Here is a 23,844-nt window from a genome sequence, read left to right on the forward strand (position 1 = left end):
TGAAGCTGTTGACCCAAAGCAACCAGCTCCAAATAGAGGCTAACCAGGCTCTGTTGGAGGTGCAATGAAAAGCCAATGTGTTGAAGGAGGAGGAAGTCAAGTTACAGAGAATGCAGCTTCAAAGAGCAGGGCCAGTAGCCACCAACCCCACAGTGCTAATGATTTTATCCCCAAAATGGGACCCACCGATGATCCAGAGGCCTATCTCCATGCATTTGAGACTACTGCAACCAGAGAAAAATGGGCTAAGGACCAAGACCAGTGGGTTGTTATCCTGGCCCCATTCCTGTTAGGGGAGTCACAGAAAGCTTTTCAAGACCTGGATACTGCAGTAGCCATAACTATGATGTCCTGAAGGAGAAAATATTGAGCAGAATCAGACTTACCAAGTTTGGAATGGCTCAGCGTTTCCATAATTGGGGTTTCAGGAATGACAGATGCATGAGCTGATTCGTCTTACAAAGAAGTGGCTTGATCCTGATAAAAACTGTGGTGGAGGCAGTTGAACAGTACCAGGCCATGAATGAAATGCTCCGCAGGGGAAAGAATGAGCAACCTATCCCTCCAAATGCTCGTCCTCTGCACCAAAAACCCACCCAAGGTAACTCAACCCGGCAGGTGAATATCCAAGGACGGTCTCAGGCTGAGCCAGAGCAATGGAGGTGAATCCTGGACAGAGACACCAGATGACGATATTTCGTGGCAATGTGACAAAGGGGAAAAAGTGGGAGAGGTGAACTACAGGGTAAGGCAACCAGGAAGGAGAAAACCAGAACAGACTGGACATTTTTGGATATTTCTTCTAACGTGAACCTGTTGAAGAAATGGCATGCTGCAGAGGTTCTATTAAGTAGTCTGCCCTCAAAAGACTCAGGAGCACCACCAAGAGAGGATGTTTGGGTGGGCCCTGATCTGTCTCCCCAGCAAAGCCAAGAGTGCACGGAGCTTGTCGACCGTGACCAGGATGTGTTTTCAGTCAAACCAGACACAACACATCTCGCTGTACATGAAATCTGCACCAAGCCTGGTAAGATCGTCAATCAGCGGCCCTATAGAGTGCAAAAGCCCCAAAAAGGAACATTTCGAGAGGAAATTAAAAAGATGTTTGAGCTTGTAGTTATTGAAAAGTCACATACTGCCTGGGTGAGCCCTACTGTGCTGGTCCCCAAACCTGATAGGTCTCCTCGATTCTGCAATGACTTTAGAAAACTCAATGAAGTGTCAGAGTTCAACGCTTACCCAATGCCCCTGGTAGATGAGCTAATAGACCGTCTGGGAATGGCTCATTACATTACATTACATTACGGTCATTTAGCAGACGCTTTTATCCAAAGCGACTTACAATAAGTGCCTTCAACAAAGGTAGATATAAGAACTTCAGGTCACAAGAAATCGTAAGCGCATTTCCTTCCAAAACCAACAGCTAAGAGCATAACTAGAGCTAGAGTAGAAGTGCAATACGTTAGGTACTATGATGAATGAGAAAAAAGGACAAATTATGAATGACAGATTAGAAAACAAGAGCATCAGAAGAGCTAGGACAGAATAGGTGATGTCCTAAGAGGGATGATCCGGGTAGTGTTTCCTGAAGAGATGGGTTTTCAGCCTGCGGCGAAAGATGGTCAGCTCCGCTGTCCTGACATTAGTCGGGAGATCATTCCACCACTGAGGTGCCAGAACAGTGAAAAGCCGTGACCGCGTTGATCAGGCGCAGGGGCCACTGAGTGCCGGGGCAGTCAGCCGCCTTGAGGCAGCAGAGAGAAGTGGTCGGCCGGGGGCTCGCTTCATCACGACCCTTGACCTCACAAAGGGATACTGACAAGTTCCACTCTCCCCAGCTTCCAGAGAGAAAACAGCCTTTGCAACAAGTGAGGGGCTGTTCCAGTTCACCAAATTACCATTCGGTCTGCACAGAGCCCCTGCCACCTTCCAGCGGCTGATGGACCGGGTCCTGCGGCCACACAAAGAGTACGCTGCAGCCTATGACATAGTGATACATAGCACCCATTGGGAAAGTCATCTGCCCCTGGTACAAAAGATACTAGATTCCCTTCGTGCAGCCGGTCTCACAGCCAATCCCCGCAAGTGCAGGCTGGCCTACTGTGAAATCAAGTACCTCGGATACACAATAGGCCGTGGCCTCGTCAAAACTCAGGATGCTAAACTGAAGGCATCCAAGATTGGCCACGCCCTGTATCACAGAGAAAGGTGAAATCTTTTGTAGGCCTTGTAACTTTTCAGACCTTATCGCCCCCCTTACAGACCTGACAACTAAGAGGCAACCCCGAATGGTGAAATGGTCACAGAAGGCAGAGGAGGCCTTTACCAGCCTGAAAAAGGCCTTGCCAGGTACAGATGGGTGAAGAGCACCCCATCCTTTACTGTAGCCGAAAGCTATTGCCCCATGGGAAGAGATACTCTACATTGGAGAATAGTGATAGTGATGGAGTGTTTTGATTCAAGTTCGTGTTTTGGTTTTGTTTGTCCTTTGACTACAGGTATTGAGTTAACCTTGAACACACTGTCCACCATATTTGGAATGCAAGTTCAACCCTCCCCTCATATTGCCATCTTCGGCACTCCATATGACCTACGCCAATTTAACACCCCACTAAAGGAAATGATCCTGTTCAACTCTGTGCTTGCTAGACGACGCCTGCTACTGCATTGGAAATCCCTCACCCCTCCCTCTATTTCGCAATTGGCTGAAGGATACAATGTATTTTCTTAAACTCGAGAAAATCAAGTACACTATGAGGGGCCACACTGATAAGTTCTATCAGAGATGGCAACCGTTTCTCTCTTACTTCACAGATTTACAGGCTATGCCAGACCAGTGACTGATTACCAGAACACCGAACAGTTCCTTTTTATTTATTTATTTTATTTTCGTCCCAGGCGGGCCAGGACAGGGTTGTGTGACTGTGGGGTTGGGTGGGGTTTTTGGGTGGGATGTCCTCTCTTTGTATTGTTTTTCTGCTTCTCTCTTCTCTCTTTCTCGCTATTACAACCTATGATGCATACTAGCCTACATTGCTGTTTGACATCATCCTGTAAAAACTGTATTTACCCTATACCATCATTGCAATTCTAATCTACTTGAACTCTCCCTGAGATTCTACGTATAAAGTTTAACAACAACAATAGTAGTGATAATACAACCTTACTTATTTCTCTCTATCACTCTCTCTCCTCTTCCCCCTCTTTCAATACAAAAGAATATCTCCAAAATATCCTACAACTGTTTGTCTTCAATAAAAACAAATTGCAAAAAAAAAAAAAACCTGTTAAAAAAAGACTGAATACAGCGAATTTAAGTTGGAAAGCAAAGCCTGCCTGTTTTTATTTCCTGCACCCACACCTCTAAAGCTCCAAAAGGAAAGCTCCCGACCTCTCAAGACATCACAATATGTAAAAGCTCTTTTTCTTAACTCACCAGTTTTAGCAAAATATAGGAACAAAGATAAGAAGGAAATAAACCTAAAACAGCCTTAAAGATAAAATATGAGCAATGCATTTGTCTACCAATGTCCGAGGCAAGAAAGCCAACCCGAGCATACAAAAAACAGTGATGAGTTGTTCCTTTGCAATTGGTTATCAATCTCAACACACCATGTTAAAAAAAGTATCCTATGCATGAAGACACTGAGTTGATGCATTCAGATGACGCATTCATTCTGAGGGCAGAGCAGATTGCCAATATACAAAAGTTTTGGTAAGACTATCAACGCAGCAATAAATAACAGTATCATCTACATAAAAATTAAGATTTTGCACCCATGGTATCTTGTCCCACGGTATTGATGTAATTCGTAAATAACCATGTGCCTGAAACTGACCAATGGGGAAGTCCTTTGCAGACAGGTAAAACGACCTTCGTAAGACCATCAAATCTGGAACACTGAGCTCTATCAGATAAATAGTTCCTGAACCATGAAACTGGACACTCTGACCTCTATTCACTTAGATCTCTATAGCCATGTTGGCCAATTTCTGGGTTAGTATGTTATGGTCTACTGGTTCAAAGGCCTTTGACAGGTCAATTTATGAGTGGAGTGATCCAGTTAGCAGATGATGTTGAGTCTGAATCTATCTGTGGTTGCTTGCAGTGTTGGCAGATATCGAGAGAACTGTCAGACAATACAGTAAACGTGACACACAGTGTCTGGTATCTGGTTATTATTTTTTTGTGATGCTTTGTATGGTTTGATCAAATATATTGATTTCTTTCACAAGTTTGATTGCATATTGCTTTCACCTGGGCTCTAAAAGAGATGTAACTTGGAACTTGAGGAATACAAAAAGGCATTAACTAAATAATCTCCTTTTTTTGAACTGTCATCACTACAAACAACCTCTAAAACAACACAGGCAACCAACATTGCTGATTCTTATCTAGGTTTTGGTCAATTCCAATATAAACTTGTAGCCCAGAGTAATCATTGTGACCAGTGTTAGAAAAAGAAGGATTTGGTATGGCACTGGGTGGTTAACAGCAATTCTGGAGGCAAACAAGTGATCACAAGCCCTTGGGTAGCCTATTTGCAGTGGCTTGAAAGAAAAACAGTCTAGTTCAGGTGATCAATTCAAAAAACAGTCCAGTCAGTCCAAGCTGTGGTGCTCAATAAAAATGAAAAGAGGAATGGAAGATGAGAAATATAAAGCCAACAACAAAGCTAAGCAACAATATGGCGCTCATTTCATTAGGAGGTCTCATTCCCAGACTCCTGGGGGCTGTTAGTAATGTTACTTTGGGCATCATGGTGGTTGTTTGTTGTGATTATAACTTTATTATAAACCAATGGCCGCCTGGAAAACAATCTAAAAATAATAATATATGCAGGATTTCTAATTAGTGATGAAAGTATATAAAACCTTCAAACTACAGTCCAGAGTGTGATATAATAATATATTCTACAGTGCCACATGAACAGACTGAAATTCAGCAATTGTTTCTCATTTATTGTTTCATATGAGTCATTGTGTAAAACAACGCAGTTAAACATTTATTTTTATTCAGCAAGTGAAAGGAAAGTGGCTCAATTGGTGAGCCGTGTGAAATGGAACAGAGATGGCACAACTGAACACTTTAGTCTCTCTTTGCAGGAAGCCAGTGTGATCCATCTTAGCCTAAAATAGTTCTAACACTGCAGTAAAAGTTTATTACAAAGGAATCTTTTGCAAAAACAGGGCCTTTCCTTTTGGGAGTTTCTTACTCTGTTAGCACAAGCATCAACCTCCTGTTTCAAAGGAGGATCCAGACCACCTGTGTAGTTTGTGCCTGCAGTTCTGAGACCCAGATTGGTGGGGCATCGAGAGGTCATGGTCCTTAGTAGAACATCTGGTGCGAATCTGTTGCACATGTGTTCCTCATAGGTTTAACCCTTGCAAAGGTTGGTGTCATCAGGGCTGCCGGACCTCGGTGCCACCTTTGGGTAAGCTTCGTGCATCACACGTAAATTCAAATGGAGAATATTTAGTGGCTTTTTGTTTTGTTTAGTCAGCAATGTGCGAGGGGCACAGGGAATATTGCAATGTGAACAAAAGTTTGATCAACAGGCTCTTTCTGTGTGAAGTGTGAAGGGGGTATTTCAGTCTTAATGAGGCTCTCAGACTGGAGGCTCCTTTTCACTTAAATTCTGTTTTGCTTTTGTAATACATTCAAGTGATCTTACCTTAAACGCCCTCCAGCTTCCCTTTATATATTTCCTCTTTATTTTACTCATGGCTTATCACTCCCCCCGTTCCTCCTAAGCTGGAGTACTCTTCAAGGTTTCCAGCTTCAGCAGACAATTCAGAGCAATATAGAGCTGCTTGTTTGCAGTAACAGTAAGTCCACTGTTGCAAAATTGAGTGTACTTGGCTGATATGCCTTTGTTCCGGCCCTCACTTATCGACTTTGCCCCTGCTTGACATGGCTCTATTCTAGCTAATGGGGTTTGGAAGATGCTGAATGACCCTGATGCACTGTGGCTACCGGGGAACACAGATGCTCATTCTTCATATGGTCCCACACCACCTGGACGTGCCAGGGTTTTCATCCAATAAAAGGGCAAAAAGTGGAATTATGGCAGAGCATTGTGAGGTGGGAAACTTAGCTCCAAGGTAACAAATTAAGCCCAAAAAAGAAGGCCAAGAAAGTTGAGAAAAGGAGAGAGGAAGAAGATAAAGGAAATGATGTATCTCTACATTCCATTAGTGGAAAGAAGCTAGAACAGAATGAAAGAATGCACAAGGGATCAGAGATGATAATTTTTTGATTCTGAACAAGATGCTATCTACTTTTTGGTATTACCCTTCCCTGTCCTCTCAATGTCAAAAATGCAATGCAAAAATCTTCCTCTAATCAAGGAATTTCATCTATTATAGATTCGGGAAATCCTTTCCATCCCTTTCCACTGGTGCAGCCATCCCCCCATTATCTTGTCTCAAGAAAATGACGCTCATTTCATGAAAATTATTTAAATAAGTTGATTTGCGAAAAGCAATCTCACCAAACTGATTTTTCAACTGCTGCAAGATTTCCAGGGCTCAACAATAGAGAAAATGACTGAAAGATGCTTCTTATGCCCGAGTTACTGTCTCTTACATTCTTTGTGTATTCAAACTACTTTCCATTATTATTGTTGAAGGCAGTTCCCAGTTCTGCATGATGTCAAAATAAGCTGGATGGAAGGATGTTATGACCCGGCTCACAGCCATAACAAAAAGTGAATTAACGCACCCTGTATCACCAACTTCATCAAGATGGATCACCCTGTATCACCACTTTATCAATTATTCAGACATTAAAAACAGAGCAGCCTTAGCGATTCATCAGTGATATCAGTATGAGAGCTCATCAGATAGTGTCTGTGTGTGTTTGGGAGGGAGAGTGTGTTGCATATGAGGCAATGAAAGAAGTGAGTGCAAGGGTAGAAAACATACAGAGTTGAAACCCTTAAAGCTAAGCTCTCCCCAGAAGAATAAGGTAAGAAAGAGCAGGCGACTGGGAAGTAAAGAGTAGTTTAAAAGCCTCCTCCCAGGTGACCACCATGAGCTGCAATCAGGTCTGGAGGAGCAGCCTACAAAGAGGGCACTTAGATGAATAAACAAGGCAGCCATGACAGGGAGGACTCTATTTTTGCCTTTCACATGGAAAGCCTAGCCATTTCAGAGGACAAGATACAAGCAAAGTGACATTATGACAAATGCCTATTGTCTCAGTGGAGAGCCATGGGAAATACTTTTTAATATTTGCAAAACTCAACTCTGGATTCTGTCAATATAACAGAACAGACAATATAATAAAAACAGACATAGTTACCACAAAGAGTTAAAATGTTTGTGTTAAAATGTATGAATTCATACTTTCTCCTAATGAGCAGTCATGCTGGACATTGGTACTCCACTGCATTTGTTTCCAACTCCATGCTCCTCCATTTTAACACACATGAATTGCATACTGCATGCTAAAATGTTTGAAAGGCTTTTTATGATTCATATAGAAGAAAATCATTTAATCATTTCCCCCCCTTATTTATGTAGCATGTGTGACCATTATCATATAGAGGAACTATTAGTAACACTTGGAAGAACAGCGCTAATTGTAAATGGCAAAGCAGACAGTGCTCTAAATATCACTTACTGAACTGAAAGGAAGCAGTTTCTTAGGGTTAATTAGTAGTCGGATCATTACTTATTATTTGTGCAAACCACAGCAAAAGTAATTTACTTTGATTCCTTTCCCTTGGAATTTGGACTCACAATGCTACTGTGATGCTGACTTAGGGGAAGTCGTTAAGTGTTAAGTGAGAATGGCAATAAGCCAGCATTTTGCTCAAGACACTGATGCTGTAATGATCTTGTGTGTAGGTGCACAGCACAGAAATGCATGAGCCCACACACACACATTTTGCCATCATCAATACTGACGTGAGCCTAAGATCTCCACTAGAGGTCACCTCTGCCGACAGCTTTATAACCTTAACCCACACCTTCACAATTTCCTCTTTTCCTGTCTGTCTGTGCCACTTTCATCCATACATCTTCCTCCCTCACCTCTCCTTTCTCCTCTTTCCGCTTCTGTTCCTGTGAACTTTGAAACCCCTGGCTGGAGGCACTGATGGGAAAGAGAGCAGTCCCTCATTCCAAAGTTAATAACTTTTTAATTTAATTGCTAAAGTTTACTGTGCCCTCAATATGTATTTTTCCCCTTTAACTCATTGTCATTCAACACCGACGTTCCAATTTGCGACACGGCTTTCTACAGACAGACAGACAGAGACAGGATGGGAGGAGGGATGGCAGGGGAGACACACAAACCGTTTTAATAGATGAATGAACAAATTCAATTTGAATTCATATAGCTGCTTTCATCCTCAGTGTGGTTATTGAAAAAAAGAGTTTTACAAACAGAGCTTTCTTTGAAGTAGGTCATTACTCTAGACGAAACATCTCAGCAATGCTGTGAGGTGAATGCTGTTTATGCCACATAATACATAGCTCAACTTAACAATCAGTTTATTAATATGACACTAACGCTATATCTATGCAGATATACACATCAGCATTGGATTAGATAATTAGATGTTTTGATCTTATTCAGTGGCTGATTGATGACAAGACAAAACCCACCCACAAAACCCCATGCATTTCAGTATCCCCCCCCCCCCCCCCGCCCCCACCCCACCCCCCAACATAGATACTCTCTTTTTCTATGACCTCTCAAAATGACAAGGAGATATATTCTAAAAGCAGGAGATGAGGCGTGTGAATTCTCTGTATGGGAAGCACTCGCTCCTCACACTGAGGCCCGAGCAGCAAATCTGCAAAGGGATTAAAATGCTAATAAAACAGACAAGATGCAATTCCTGCTTTAAGCCTTATGAAATATGCATGACTTTGTATGAGCCATATGCAGGGGAAATGGCGAGCTGACACGTGATGCAGAGGAACAGGGATCATTTTATGCTCTGTTGACAATATGTAAGTCAAGAGTATGGTTTTATCCTCTGTGACAAATGGCCAATTTTTATTTCAAGAGCCCATTCATAAATCTGATTTCTGGGAATGCAATTTTTTCCTGATATCATCCACTGAAGCACATACAGTATCTGTTTGTCAGCAGAACATCACTTTCACCGTTCCATTACACTCCTGGGTGTTCTGTAAGCACATCTTTAAGACTTTGATTATTTCTTTGATTTAAAGAGCATCCCTCTTTTAACTGGGCTTAAAATGTCACCGTTATAATGTGATGGTTATGTTCTAGCAAAAACACAGCCAGTCACTCATTTTGTCACTTAGACTGTAACACAATATGTATCGATTTTACCCTCACGGTGTGATTTTACTACATTAGACGGATCACTGCTCAACTCTATGGAAATGCATTATCGTTGCAAACAATGCTGAAAAAATGGGCAGTGAACGCTTAGGGGCATTTACACTGTTAATGTCAGCTTTTATAAGAAAACATATATTCTCTCTTTTCAATACCATTGACAAAACTTAACATTATGTGGTGTTTTTTATGTCAAGATTACAGTTCCAGCACTTGCTTCTTTTTCTATGAACCTCAGTTAGCAAATCACTGGGCACGACACAAGTATATTCACCATTCTCTGCATCCTTTACCTCTGTATGACAAGACAAAAGGTCAGCTCATGTGTGATCGAGGTTATCGGAGTGGTGTCGCTGACAGCAGCAAAGACTCATGAAGGTGCTGAAATAATGTCGCTTAGTCACAAACCCTCACAGTCAGCCAATTTCTTCTGCTTAGAGCAATATAGGTATATTCACCCGGACAGACTTAGACTTAAAGCTAAAATCTCTAACTTTCCACAACGGGTCATCCTCTATGGTGATGAGGATTTATTATGTTTGAACATAATTCATGTATTCTGTATACACTATGTTGTTTGTTGTTTTTTAAAGGGTGACATTCAGATTCAATTTCAGACTAATGTTTCCCTCTATAGATAACTATCAATTTACAAATTCATTATTAATATGTATTTATGTTCCAGATGCAAACCCTACTTATTTTAATACCTGATATATTTCATGAAAATAGATGAGAAGCCTTCACAAGTCCATTAAACGAAATCCAACCTGGGGCCTAAATGGGGCAGGGTCCAAATTACAATCTGGTTTGGATTGCATGCCATTGCCCCGGGTCTTGGGTGTAGTGAGTGAGTATGCGTATGCCGTCCCCATTAGCTCTGAACACCATCAAAATCACTGCTAAAAGATGTAGCAATGCAGAAAAGTGGAAGTGTTCTTTGTTGGGTGAGGTGCTCTTTCTCTAATTGGTCCTTCTGGGTCGACCACATTTTGGAGGTCTAATCATCCTCTGGCCTATTTTCCGGACTGGTTTAGACTCTGTGTTTCTTTTAACAAGTATCACATCTCTTACTTGACTACACTCAAGGTGTGCAAAGGCTAACAAAGGCATATCTGGCCTTTCACAATCTTTGGGTGTTGCCAGCTCAGGCCAATCTGAACAAAGGCCTTTAAATAGACATAACAACTTACATTGACCTGTTTACAATCAGTATTACACACAGTAAAGCATGTAAATCTGCACAAGTCTTTATTGCCTTTAAACTCAATTGTGACAGTTAACCTATGAAACATACGTTTGACTCTTTACACTCCTGCGATTGTAGTTTTCTTGTTAAACTAATTCCTTTTATATCTCACATATTGCTGCATTGTCTGCCTTGTATTCTGCTCTGCTCCTCCTTCCTTGTTACACCCTCATCCATATTCAGTAAATAGTGCTGTTGTGGGAATGGAATTTTTTGAGTGCTATTGCCCCCATCCATTTTATTGAGTCGACTATTTTCTTCCCCCCTTTTCAAGTATTTGTAACTCGAGCGGGAACCTAGATCATGCCATTACAGAAAAATATTTTGATGATTCACTGTGTGGAAACGAATCCGACTTTGCATTCCAATGGCTTTGTTTTTGCATCAAAGTGGAGGGCTGATTTATTTTCTTTGCTCACTACACCCATCAGTCCCATCAACCTTAAAATAGAGGAAGGGAATGAGAGACTGTAATGAAAGAAACGGTGCGATTGATCTTCCTCTTATTCTAATGGGAAAGCAGATCACAGTCAATTATGGGGCTTCTCCTCTTGTTGTTTAAGAGGAAAGTAGAGTGGAGCGGTGGAGAGAGGGAGAGAGGGGATTCGGCAGGTTTACTCAGCGATTTGCCACCCAATCTATGTATCCTTGCCTTTTATCGATCCTCAACGCTTTATAATCAGTGGGTCGATGGCATCCAAAGCATACTGAGCATACATCCGAGTCAAGTCAAGGCAAGTCAGTTTTATTTGTATCGCCCAATATCACATATAATGTCTCAAAGGGCTTTACAGACCAACAACTTCAGGAAAATTCCCGACCCAGCCCAAAGCTCTCTAGGAAGACGAGGAAAAACTCCAGAGAAAACCTTAATGGATAAGGAAAAAAGAAAGAAACCTAATGCGAGATTCCCTCTCCACGAATGGCTGGGTGTGCAATAGGAACTTCCAGTGGGATTATACAGAAGTACAAAAAGCATGCAAGGCAAAACACACAATAGTCATGCATTGGGAAATAGCATGCAAGCCATGGACGAGGGAGAGAGAGACAGGTAGAGGGAGAGGGAGAGAGAGAGAGAAAGAGACAGATGATGAGAAAGGTAAAGCACAGCACAATGTAGTCCTATATTTGGAGAGTCTTTGTCCTAGGGCAGCGGTTCATGCAGGACCAGTGCTTAGTGTAACTACAGCCTCCAGTCACTGATCACCCTTTACCTGAAGGTATTATGCCTCTTTTACAATGTTGGAGGAAAACAAGCACAAGAGCCAGTAAGGCATTCAACTGAACAGTACATGCTCACATTTGACGTTTGCTGGTCACTCTTCTGTTCCATCAATGGCTGTTGTAATTTCAAATCACACTCACCCACTCACGTATTTGTTAGTACCTCAGTTAGAGGGGGAAATTAAACATTAGCTGCCACTAGTTGAAAATCTACCAGCATGGTCATTCACACGTCTCACAATACAACGTCTTACTATATTTGGAATTGTAATTGTGGTGACAGAAGCTCAAACGTTTATTCCCACATAGACAGAAAATAATAATTTAGTTTATTGTAGTTAGGGAAAACAAATGTAGTAGTTGAGGCAGTAATGCACAAATATGATATAGTGCTGAAAAAATGCCATGTATGTATGTTTGCCCATCTTGAGCTATTTACTTTGTTTCACTTTTCCAACTCAATAACTTTTAAGTCTTACAAAGCTTAATACTGATGCATGGGTGTTTTATGTGTTAGGTTTTGATAACGCTGCATCCATGGCTGCAGAGTTTTACTAATTAAGTATAACTTTATTAATATTGTGCATTCCCTTGCATGCTATATAGTTAGAATAGAATAGAATTTGTATTGGGTCAAATCACACATGCAAACACAGCAGTCTGAAATGTGTCTTGCCTGCCCCTCTTACACACACACACACTTTTACAGAGGGGACAGCGCAGGGCAGCCATGATACGGCATCTGTGGAGCCGTGTTGGGGGTTCAGTGGCGGGCGACCCTCCGGTTCCCAAGCTGAGTCCCTATGAACTGAGCTACCACCGCCCCGTTAAGGATCACACAGACAAAGGTTAATGTGAGCTGTATTAATGTTCCCTTTCTTTTTAGGATAGAGAAGTTAAATACTGCTGTGATATGCAGCCTCAGGTCTCATTTCTTACACACGGAATCAGTTCATTCCGAGCACATTTACTGACACCTTTAAGTTAATTTTTTGTTGTTTTTTGTTGTTGATGTTTTAAACCAATTTGCTGCTCTTTAATAGACTTACTGCCGGGAACGAAGTGGCATAAACAACCCAGCTGGTGAATCAACAGAAGTAATTAGAGTCTCACAGATTCTGCTGAAATGAAAGCTGCGTACCTGCAGAGACAGTAAACAGCTAAACAATAGGAACAAAATAAATGATGTTTTTTATCTGAAAGCTTTGTTATGCAATAACAGGTATTTATAATCCTTTCAAGATGATAAGTTTATGAGCAACAGCAGTTTCAACATGAAATATGGAATATTACAGTCATTTGGGAATTACTCTTTTTTGCAAATTTTTGTCAGGATTAGACAGCACCTTTCAGTGTTCATGTTTGTATGCAAACAAAACTACAAACAATAACAAAAACATGGTCTTTTTTGCAGCAGGACATTCGAATGGTGTTTTGTTTCCACACACACATCTCCACATGGGAATTTTTATAAATCATGGCAGACCACAAATTCCTGGGAAAATAGCACGGGTCACTGAGAGCGACAGCCGTTGACTGGCACCAAGAATAAACACAAGTAACTGTGAAGAAAATAATGTATTTGGCAAATGACCTTTTTAAAGTGGTAAGTTTACTTCTTATTATAGTAAAGCCTGCTTCCCAATGGCAGCATGTGCAGAGCTGAAGCAGTGCTGCTGCTGCTGTATTTCACACTAGGAGTGCACAGTGCTGCAAATACTATTCAAACTTTCATGCCATATTGTTAACTCGGTTGTTTTTGGCTTTGCCCTCCACAGTTCCAGTTGCCACAGTAGTGATAACAGACGGGGGTCCTGCATGAGCCCTTGCCTCCTGTTCCAGGTGCTTTGACTGTGTTTAGTAGCATATGGAGAACTGCACTGATAGACTGAATGACCACTTTCAAGACAGTATAGAACAGTATATGTATATATTAAAATGACATCATTATTTTGACATATTCGGCCTGTGGAATGCTGAAAACATAAAACTTCTGGCAGATTTACTCTGCTCTCACCACGGTGAACCAGTGTGGTGTGTCAACACTTATTAGTGTCAACACCTGTCCTTATTTAGGCTTGGTTGCTTCAAAACTCGATAGCTAAAGAAAAGAAAGTTCACATTGATTTGTTTGAGCTGTTCACGAGTGACCCCACCTCTAGTGGCATGATGAAAAAAAATAAACACTCAAAGGCAAACATGTATAGAGAGAGGTTTAAATGGAGGAGTAGGATTCCTAAGCATTCATTAATCGGCATGTGACGGGAAATACACAAGATGAGGAGGTATGAAGAGAACACTTCTGCTTAGGATAAAACAATGGATTGGTTAAGTGCTTGAGCAAATCAATGTATGATCTCACAATCTAGATGTGTTACTTTGAGTACACTGATGTCTATTTCAGTACTTTCTGCCTTATAATAAGAACCATCTCAGACTACCACTAGCGATAGCAACAGAATAGAATTAGTGATTGACATGTATGCAAATCTAATTATGAATTTGCAGGCTGAAGACCGTTTTCCCCTCACACAATTTTACCCTCACAATGATTAATGCATTGACAGACTGATTTGTCATCCATCTGATCACAGCGGTTCCACGTACACAGATCAGCAGGGATTGCAGTATGTTGACTGAGGAACAAACATGAGATCCTCACTGGCTGGATGGGGAGGCTGCACATATTGCAATTTGTGATTCAGAATGGATTGGACATGGTGATCCTGCTGATCCTAGACTAAGAGAAACCAAACTCAATTTGTGGGTACACCCTTGAGTCAAACTCCCCTAGATAAACAAACAGGCAGCAGACTTTTCTGATGAGTCCCCTGAACAGGAAAATGAAAATCATTCCAACAGACTGAGCTAAAAGAGGGTTTACTGATGTGGCACCCCCTGTCAGAGACAGAGAAAGATGAGGGACAACGGAAGAAGAGACACGAGAGCCTTTATTGCAAATAATCAGTTTGTGGAAGTATTACTCCGCATTCACTTATGTGATCAATGCAACAAAAAGTCTTAATCAAAGCAAAATTACATGACTACATACAATTTGTGAGCACCTTCATTTCATGCTAAATCATCAAGGGACTATCCATCTTGAAACTTATCAAAAATGCTCCGTCACATCACAAGCTTACGGTGATGAAATAAAACAATCTCTATCACCATCTTGTTAGGGTGAATGTGGGGAGTTTGCCTGTGGAGGTCTGTTCTTTTTGCAGAGTGAATGCATCGATAAAGCTGTTCCAAAAGTGAAAAAACAGACTAAAGTGAACACATTGAATCTGCTGACAAGGTGTTTTATTTTGCATTATTGCATTACTGCACCTCAAAAAGCTATTTATCTTCATGACACTATATAACTCACTATGTCTGAAACCAAAGTATCCTCCTTTTTGTTTTACACCATTCAGTGAGTGAAAAGGAATGAACCGATTTATGGACACAGATGGCAATAACATTCCTCCCCCATCAGAGTTATGTGATAAGAGCACAACACCGGTTTCCTTGTGAAAACGTGGACAATTAAGCAGTGAGAATAAGCAACTAATCAATTTGATTAAGGTTTTGGCGAAGTTTCACAAAGAAGTCAAATCTGGAACGGAAAGAGATAAGGGTCCTGTTTACATGGAATTAAACATGATATGCACCTTAATATATTATTCAAATAGGGAAAACCACACACTTGATAGCTTGCATTGATCAAACCTCAGTTAGGTGTAAATTAAGTGCTCCATTCAAATAGCTTATGTACTGTACATTTTATTCTTTTAATTCAAGTAAAAACATACAAGTATCATAGAGTTCGATTGAGATTTGTCTGTACAGCAGTGACACACATTTGGGGAGATATGATTTGCTCATATCAATAAATTGGTTCTGAATGGGGTTATGTGACTTGTCATAAATAACAGGGAGCAAGAAAGGTAATTTGTCAAATTACTCCTTTTGTCTCATCAATAGAGTGAGGAGAAAATACAGGCTTGATTGTTAATACTGGAGGGATAGTTGTGAACTGACTGCTATTCTCCTATTTCCTTTGCTGCTTTCCAGTACTGTTCAGAGTATGAAGTGAAAAAAATGGTGGAATGAGCCAAAGGATAACAATAGCAGAAGCATGTCTGATGACCCGCTGACTGAGATCTCATCATAATGCAGGCCGAAAGCAGATAGTGAGAGGACTTTTGATTCAAGTTCTGACTCCACTCCTCGCTATTGTTGCACCGCACCACAGTTCAGGATTGTACAGACATACAGAAAGGCTGAAATAGCAGAATCCTTGAAGGTTGCTGAGAAAGGATTTGATACTTTCTGGAAAATGGAGGGCCAGGCACCACATGCCTTTGTTGCACTCACTTCATAACCGCCCTCAAGCAAAGAATTGGAACTTCTAGCGCAGTTGGAGAGAAGTAATCAACAGAGCATAAGATCGAGGAGGAAGAAAAAGAGGATCCTCCTGCTTGTGGTTTCTTTGTCTGTGGGCTGTTATTAAACTGTGGGCAAATGTTTTTCTGCCACTCTATTTTACTTTATATATACTTTGTCATTGTGGAGTGGGATTGTTGCTTTTTGACTTCCAGCTGAGGAGCTAAATCTAGTCCTGTGAGCAGATTTGTATTACATGTGGCTTCATGCCTTCTTCCTGACACTAGCCTGTCACACAATGTGTCCGACCATGAAGTAATGCTAAAACAAATCCAATAGTGCATTTCATTTCTATTTTCACTTGATGCAGACCCGTGGGGATCGCTCATAGCTGAGATGAGTGGAAAATGTCTTTAAACTGGTTGCTGCTTAGTGCAGCTTAGCATATGCTGGAGTGCGGATTTGGATTCATCAGTTTCCTTGCTGTCTTTGCTCCATCATTTCTCTTTAAAGATGGGACCCCTGTAGGTTTTATGAGTAGACAACATCTGGCAAACAAGAACATAGGGGTGGCAGGGTAGGGGTGGGGGGGTTGGTTTGTGTACAGGAAGAGCTACCTTATGCAGCCCTGAGGGCTTGTCAGCTGTCTACATGTCTTTTCTGTTTGAAATGTCACACCTTAGGCAGCCTCAAGACTGCAAATCAGTGAGTGTCACAATGCAACCTGATCAATTACTTACGATCGTGAGTTACTATGTTGATCCAGGTTATACTGCATTTCATTAGTATTGTGAATGTATTTCCAGTGCAGCTTCTGGAAAAGCCCTCATTTGCAAAGGTGAATTAAATGGCATTTACATAAATTGTTTGACCTGTATTTGACAAAAACATGAAAGCACTCCCTCCTCTAGCTCTGAAAGCCATTTGTGTTTTCACAGGTTTGCTCTCGTTTACTTAAATAAACAGAATTTTTTTGCACACGAGCGACAGCATTCACAGATAAACCATCATATACATTGAAAAACCCTGGTTTTCATGACTATTGGTGACCAAATTTTAAATTAGTTACTAAGAGACCTTTTCCTTATGCAAGCTGTTGTTGCATAATGCTAATTGTAGCCGTGAAGTGTAGCCACAGTATGTGAGCTCAAACTGGGCCCATACTCAGTACCATTGGAGGGCAGGCAGCAAAAAGATGGTTGTGGTGAATTATGCCCTAATGTCCTGTAGTGTCTGCTACAATATCAGCTGCCAGTCTGGACAGGCAGCATTGTTGCAGCTATAGTGACTCTACTGGTTGGTCTCACTCTACACTGTATCCCATGATTCCTAGAGTCTATTACTGCTTAATGGCATAGATTGCTCTCGTGGGGTGAACAGCTTTCCAAAATAATAATGTTTACATACTGTATATTATTACTGTATATTATGACATAAATTGGAGTAGACCGTGTGGGGTAGTCAGACAATAAAGTACATAAAAAGGCCTTCTTCTTCTCCTTCCTATTCTTCCTACATTTTGATTCTGACTGCCCTTGTAGTGGGTTTAGGTTTGGGTTCGGCTCACACCACGGTTATGCTGCATCTCCACTTGTTTGCCTCATGACAGCTTCATTTATCATTGTGTATCATGGACATTCGTCCAGGCATACAGTTTACCCCATTCCCTATACCAGGGGTCTCCAACCTTTTTGTCTCTGGGAGCTACTTTGACAAAATAAAAGTGTCCGAGAGCTTCTCATGTTTTACATTATTCGTACCATTTATCCACATGGCTGATTCTCCACCCAAACCAGCTGAATAAGCGTCTTTTGTGTGAACATTTACAAAATGTTGATATCCAACACTCAACACTCACATTTTGTATCAAAATGCACTTCAATTCAGCAACATGAGCTTGTTTTTCTCTGTATACATTTTCAGTGTGTCATGCTCACACTAATGAATCATGTAAATCTCATTAAAACAAAAACAAATGTTAAAAAACAATGTAATAAGTAATAACTTATTTTACTGTTTTACTAATACTAAACCTTTCATATTTCACATTTTCTGTCTGTCCACATATCACTTTCACAACTTCCCTACACATTCCCTGTATTCAGGGAATTCCCTGTAGTTCCCATATCATCTGTACTTCATATGCATTCAGTCTGTTCTGATTTTAGTGAGATGACAGAGAGTGTGGTACGATTTTCATGAGGAATTAAAATAGTTTTGGAATGTTCTTGCAGTGAAGCACGTTCTCTGTCCTACAGTTTGTTTGTTACAGAGTGTTTTCCTGTTTGGAAGAGCATACACTGGAGCCTGGGTGGGGCTTCTCAATCCCAAGTTGTAGAAGCACTGACAGTACTAGCAGCCACGCTAGCCTGCCTTTTATTCTTTCAACTGGACTGTTGGATGCACAGTTTTCATGTCTGCGAAGGTTTTTTGTGAACCCTGCTCGACATCACGGCTTGATTCTGCAAATTCAGCATTCTGCCTTTATGTTGTCACAATTGTTAAAATGCATCCAAATGCTGCTTTTATTTAGGCTCCCATCGTGCACCTAAAAGAGGGGTGTTGAGGTGGCTTGTTAACGACACATGACGCCCTGCTAGCAGCCGGAAAGTCCTGTGAAAAGTTGCTTTGGTTGACTTTGGTGAGGTGGCGCTCCACCGATGGGTCCGCGCTGCAAATGAGACACACTCACTCATTCCCATTCGTATTATTTTTGTGATTCCTCATGAAAACAGTATATTTGTTGCCTTTTATCACGGCTGTTTTTGGGGCGGTCATCCTCAGATCTGGCGTGTGCTTGCTAGCCGAATGTTACGGTGTCACGTAACCAAACTTGACAGCAGCGTCATTTGTTGGACTGACAGCTGATTGGTTCATTATTGTTTTATGACAAAAGGGGGCAGGATGTCTGAATTTGACTGGATAGAAATTTAAACAGCTTTACCAAGCGAAGATGTGCTGTCAAATGTACGTATTCTTTTAACCTTTCGGTGAGCGACTCAGAAATGCTTGGCGAGCTACCGGTAGCTTGCGAGCGACGTGTTGGCGACCGCTGCCAACAAAAATATTCTGTAAATAGGGGTATGGGTATAGCCCATACCCCTATGCATGTGTCTGACTGAAATATGATCCTCTGTGTCTTGTCACTTTTGATAATGTTTCCTCAGAAACATGTATTTTTTTCACAAAGTCAAAAGAATTCACAGAAACCAAACTTATCTCTGTACCACTGGAAAAACAATACCAGCATCAAATTGCAGTTAAATAGAAACTCTCTGTTGGGGGGAAGCACACACGCAGCTGGAAATTTACACAAACCACAACATTTCATCCAATGCAAGAGCGGGTAGACGTGAAGTGACAACATAATCTAAGAAACCGTATATCAAAGGATTCTTTCTGAATCAAAACAGCTCACAGCGGCTCCATCTAACATGTGAGGTCATCTGAACAAGGACTGCGTTTTTATCTTAAGGATTTGCCTTGATGGCCTGAGCTGATGAGATGCTGTGCTGTTGTGAAGCCTTTTATCCCATTTGGGTGAGATTAAACACGGTTTTCCTGCCTTGGCTTGATTATTTCTATGCTATTCCATTCTATTCAAGTATAGACTAGAAGGATAGTCACTATACAAAAATATAAATGTGGCTTTTTGATAAAGAGTGAAGATAAAACCTGTTTTGCATGGTGTATTGATTTATTTGAAGTTTTTTTATACTTGATGTTCTTAAAGTTTGTTGACCTTTCCTACATTATTCTATGGTTGTCAAACATGAACACCATTATTTAGATAATGGTACAGCTACATTAAACTTATATGTGACTTCTAGTTTTCGCCGTGGGGCATTCTGGCTTATTATTATTTTGGTGTTTGCGGCTACATTTTGTTTGTTTTTCAATATAGCAATGAACTTATTTAGGTCTAGTGAATATTTAATGCACAATTTGTACCACATATTAGTACATTACAATGCAGAGAATACACAAACACAAAATGTAGACTCACCTGCAACACTATGCTTTGGTCAAAGTTGTAGGCACTGGGCCGTCCCTCTAGAGTGGAGAAAGCCACATTGCCTCCAGTGAGTGGAGAGATATCGCTGAACTCGTCCGTACATAAAGCAGTCCTCTCATCCTCTCCTGGTCGAATGTAACCCTTGGCATCTTTCCCATAGGTTTTACTGCAAGAGGCACTGTAATACTGGTAGGGCAACCAGGGTCCATCCTCCCGTGTGCGCTTATAGATGGCGAAGCTCTCTGGCCGACTGGTGTAGAATTTCAATCGTATGTAGGTTATCTCAAAGGCCTTCCCTGTGGAGAACAGATATACTTAGTTCAATTCCATGTGTAGCTATGAATAGAATAACAGGGAGAATTACTTCTGGAGCTAGATCTATTGTAAGTCCACATATCAGGCTAGTCAATATAAGAGACAAATACTGTGGGATGATAGTTAAAACCCAGGAGAATAGAAAAAACTGATATAATAGCATTACAGGACAAAAAGGAAAACAATTGGGCATTGCCATCATTTCCCTTGCCTCTATGCAGGCTGAATAAATGTCATTCCTGCAGGAGTAGAGGAATACCCAGGATTATTTTCTCATAATGCTGATCATAATGGGCCCGAGAGGTAAAACACAGGTCAAAGAGAAAGAAAGAAAGAAATCTGTATGGTTATATTAGCAATACGAAAGCCAGGGCCAGGGCGGGGAAGTGTTTGTGCCTCACCAACAGCTGGCTGAAATGCAGCCTGGTGCAGCTTTCAAGCATCTAATTGCCAAGCAGCAAGCACTTCAGAATTGTACTCTTCCATGAATATGCCAAGTACATACCCACCTCTGTGCATATATACATCAGACTTACAGAAAAGTGATCAAACATGCAGAATACTAACAATCAAGTGGGACTGAGTGTGACTCAGAGGAACACTGATCCATAACTTCCTTGATTAAATATGTTATTTACAATACATAAAAGTAAATAAGTTGTCAAATATATGCAAGTTTACAACATTTAACTCGTTAATTGTCCAGTTTAGTTCTTGGAAGGTGAAAGCCTTGTATCAGCAAGAAATGCAAAAAATGAACATAGGGAAGGGTAGAAGTGAAGTGAAACCACTGAAGGAAGAAAGGGGCACAAGAAAAGACATGAAGGACAGACACAAGCGGATAAAAAGAAGAGAAGAAAGTTTGTATCTTTAGCAGATAGAATCCAAGAAAACTTGTGTAAGAGTATCTGAAATGTGAACTTAAGTGCAAATATAAAGTGAACATATTAGCATTCCTTGCAACCTGCAGCGACTGATTGAATGACACATGTATGGTAAATTTCCAGCTGCACATGAGAGAAGAATGAGAAGGAAAAGGAGGACTTGTGGATTTGTACCAAACTGAATCAATGATGTCTAAAGAAAAAATTTGTTTGTTGAACAAAGTTCCTCTGTGGAACATCTTGAGCATAAACGCGAATGTTGTGTAAAGGTGTGCATTTGATTTAAAGAAAAGTACTTCTCTTTAAATCAAACGCACACCTTTACACCACATAAATATGTATGATCTTTCAATCAGACAAGGAAATATACAGAAACAGTCTCTATCTGAAGTAAGCTTCTTATCTGATTGAAAGATCATTTTGCCTCACAGAGTATTCTTCACAGTATCTTTACATGAAATGTTGACATATTGCACCATAATCACAAAGCGGACAAAGGCGCAGTTGACTTGTTGTGGACACTTTTAACGATAATCTTGGAACCTGCGAGAGGGGATTTACAGAGTGTGGCGATGCATCCCATGTTTGCAAAATGTATTGTGCAACTTGACGGGGGGATTAACTGAACAGACGTATATTGGATTTAGACGGCAGCAGGAGTGAGAAACAACATATAAATACCAAGCTTCTCAAAGCTCTCGAAAAGCTTTTTGTAGATCATTACAAAGTCAGTGCCATAGAGTTGTACATTGAAAGAGGGACACCGTCCAAAGAAATAATGACATCTGTTGCTTTTTTTACAACGCCAGAACTCGGCGTCACAGCCTCTTGTCTTTCCAGCTCACTAATGGTATCTTTCCTTTAGGAGCTCTGAGATCATTTAGGGTTTCATTTGCTCCCTGCATGAGGTGAGCCAAGGCCTGCTGAGACAGAGACAGAAAAACAGAAAGAGGTAGAAAATGAAGATTTCTCATATATCCCCTGTGAAGAAATACAGACTAATTGCATATTTGTAAGTTTATATGCATAGAGTGAAATGAGTCGTGACAGAACGATCTTTCAAGAATGTGAATCCCAATGAGTGTTTATATGAGCAAAAGTGTGGGTTTTTTAATTTATTGGATGTTAAGTAAACAATTTTGTAAAAATGTGCGAGAATAGATATCGATTTTAATAGATATTTCATTTAACTATATAATTCTCCAAATTTGAGCAGAGCAAACGTTCAAGGAAAAAATCTGAAGTTCTTTTTTACTCCAATTACTTTGAACAGCTCAATTTTCCCTTAAGCTTGCAACCTGAAAATTAAGACAATTCTGAGAGTTGAGGCAATTTGTAAGCCTGATAAGTGGCATGACGAAACATCAGAGATAACTTTCGTTATAATGCAATCCAGTACATCACCACTTCAACTATGTTCTATGAAAAAAATATTTAATATATTTTAATATATTTTATAGGTCTCACTTAGGCAGGGTTTGTTACAGAATGGATTAATTGTATAAGATCAGTGGTGCGTCTATTATATATTATTATATATATATTATTGTATATTATCTTTATATATAGTGCACTGTTGTCCCATTGTAAGGGGTGGACCAATTAATAGCTAATGGAATGAGCTTATAAGGAGCTGCTGTGTATGTCAGACACACACTTCCTACTGCTTTTTGTATTGTAAAAGCAAAAGTGTGTGTACGCATAGGGAGGAGACACAGCAACACTAGAACCATAATCAACTGAGATGGGTTGGCTACCGCATATATCGATCATTAACACCTATGTGCCTAATGCAGTTTAAAACATGACAGAGCGTTCACACTGCTGAGATTTACGACTCGAACAGCTCAACATTTTTGTGTGATGGTGTGATTTATGAATTGCTTACCTAACATGCAAGTAAGAAAATACCGTGTAATGCCTCATCCCAGTGTTTATAAATGAGGAACATGATTGCATGATGCAATTTGCCCTTGATGACAACGTAAATCTGGCGCTATTCTTTATGAATTACTGCCAGAGTATCTTCAAGTGTTATGTCTGGTAGATGAAGAATGGCCTCAGACCAGTTCTGAATTGAATCATCCATCTCAACGCAGCTGCTCTCATCGGACCCCGAAACTAAACTAAGCAGATGGACTCTGAACTAACAACTCATTCATAACTGGATCCACAGCTATTTTTTTCCGCTATCCCAGAATTTAAAAAATTACCAAACTTATGGATATGCTCATGAGTGTAAATTTTGATTCAAACCCTGGCAGAGAATTGTGTCTCATCTCTCTGAGGTTCATGCCAACTGTGGCAGACCTAAATTGTTGTTTTACATCTGAGGCAGGATGTTGCTTTTTTTGAAAGCCTAAATGAGAACCAGCTGCAGAGATCAGTGTGTGTTGCTTGTGTATACATGCACTCGAGTCTTGGTGGGAAAAACTGACCCCAATTCCGTACCAGCAAACCA

The 23,844-nt window shown here is 40.6% G+C and overlaps 1 protein-coding gene across 2 annotated transcripts in view; it reads right to left on the reverse strand.

Annotated features, from left to right (window-relative positions):
- The window catches only part of lamc3 (laminin, gamma 3), an 87,238-nt gene that overhangs the window by 60,397 nt on the left and 2,997 nt on the right, over positions 1-23,844 (reverse strand). For both annotated transcript variants that reach the window (XM_076158713.1, XM_076158712.1), the window contains exon 2: positions 20,176-20,480. In XM_076158713.1, the coding sequence (XP_076014828.1) occupies positions 20,176-20,480 (305 nt within the window). The remainder of the gene's footprint in view (positions 1-20,175; positions 20,481-23,844) is intronic.

This window comes from Genypterus blacodes, unplaced genomic scaffold (assembly GCF_046128005.1).
Source record: "Genypterus blacodes isolate CSIRO-AG114 ecotype Tasmania unplaced genomic scaffold, CSIRO-AGI_Gbla_v1 ptg000085l_1, whole genome shotgun sequence".
NCBI lineage: Eukaryota > Metazoa > Chordata > Actinopteri > Ophidiiformes > Ophidiidae > Genypterus > Genypterus blacodes.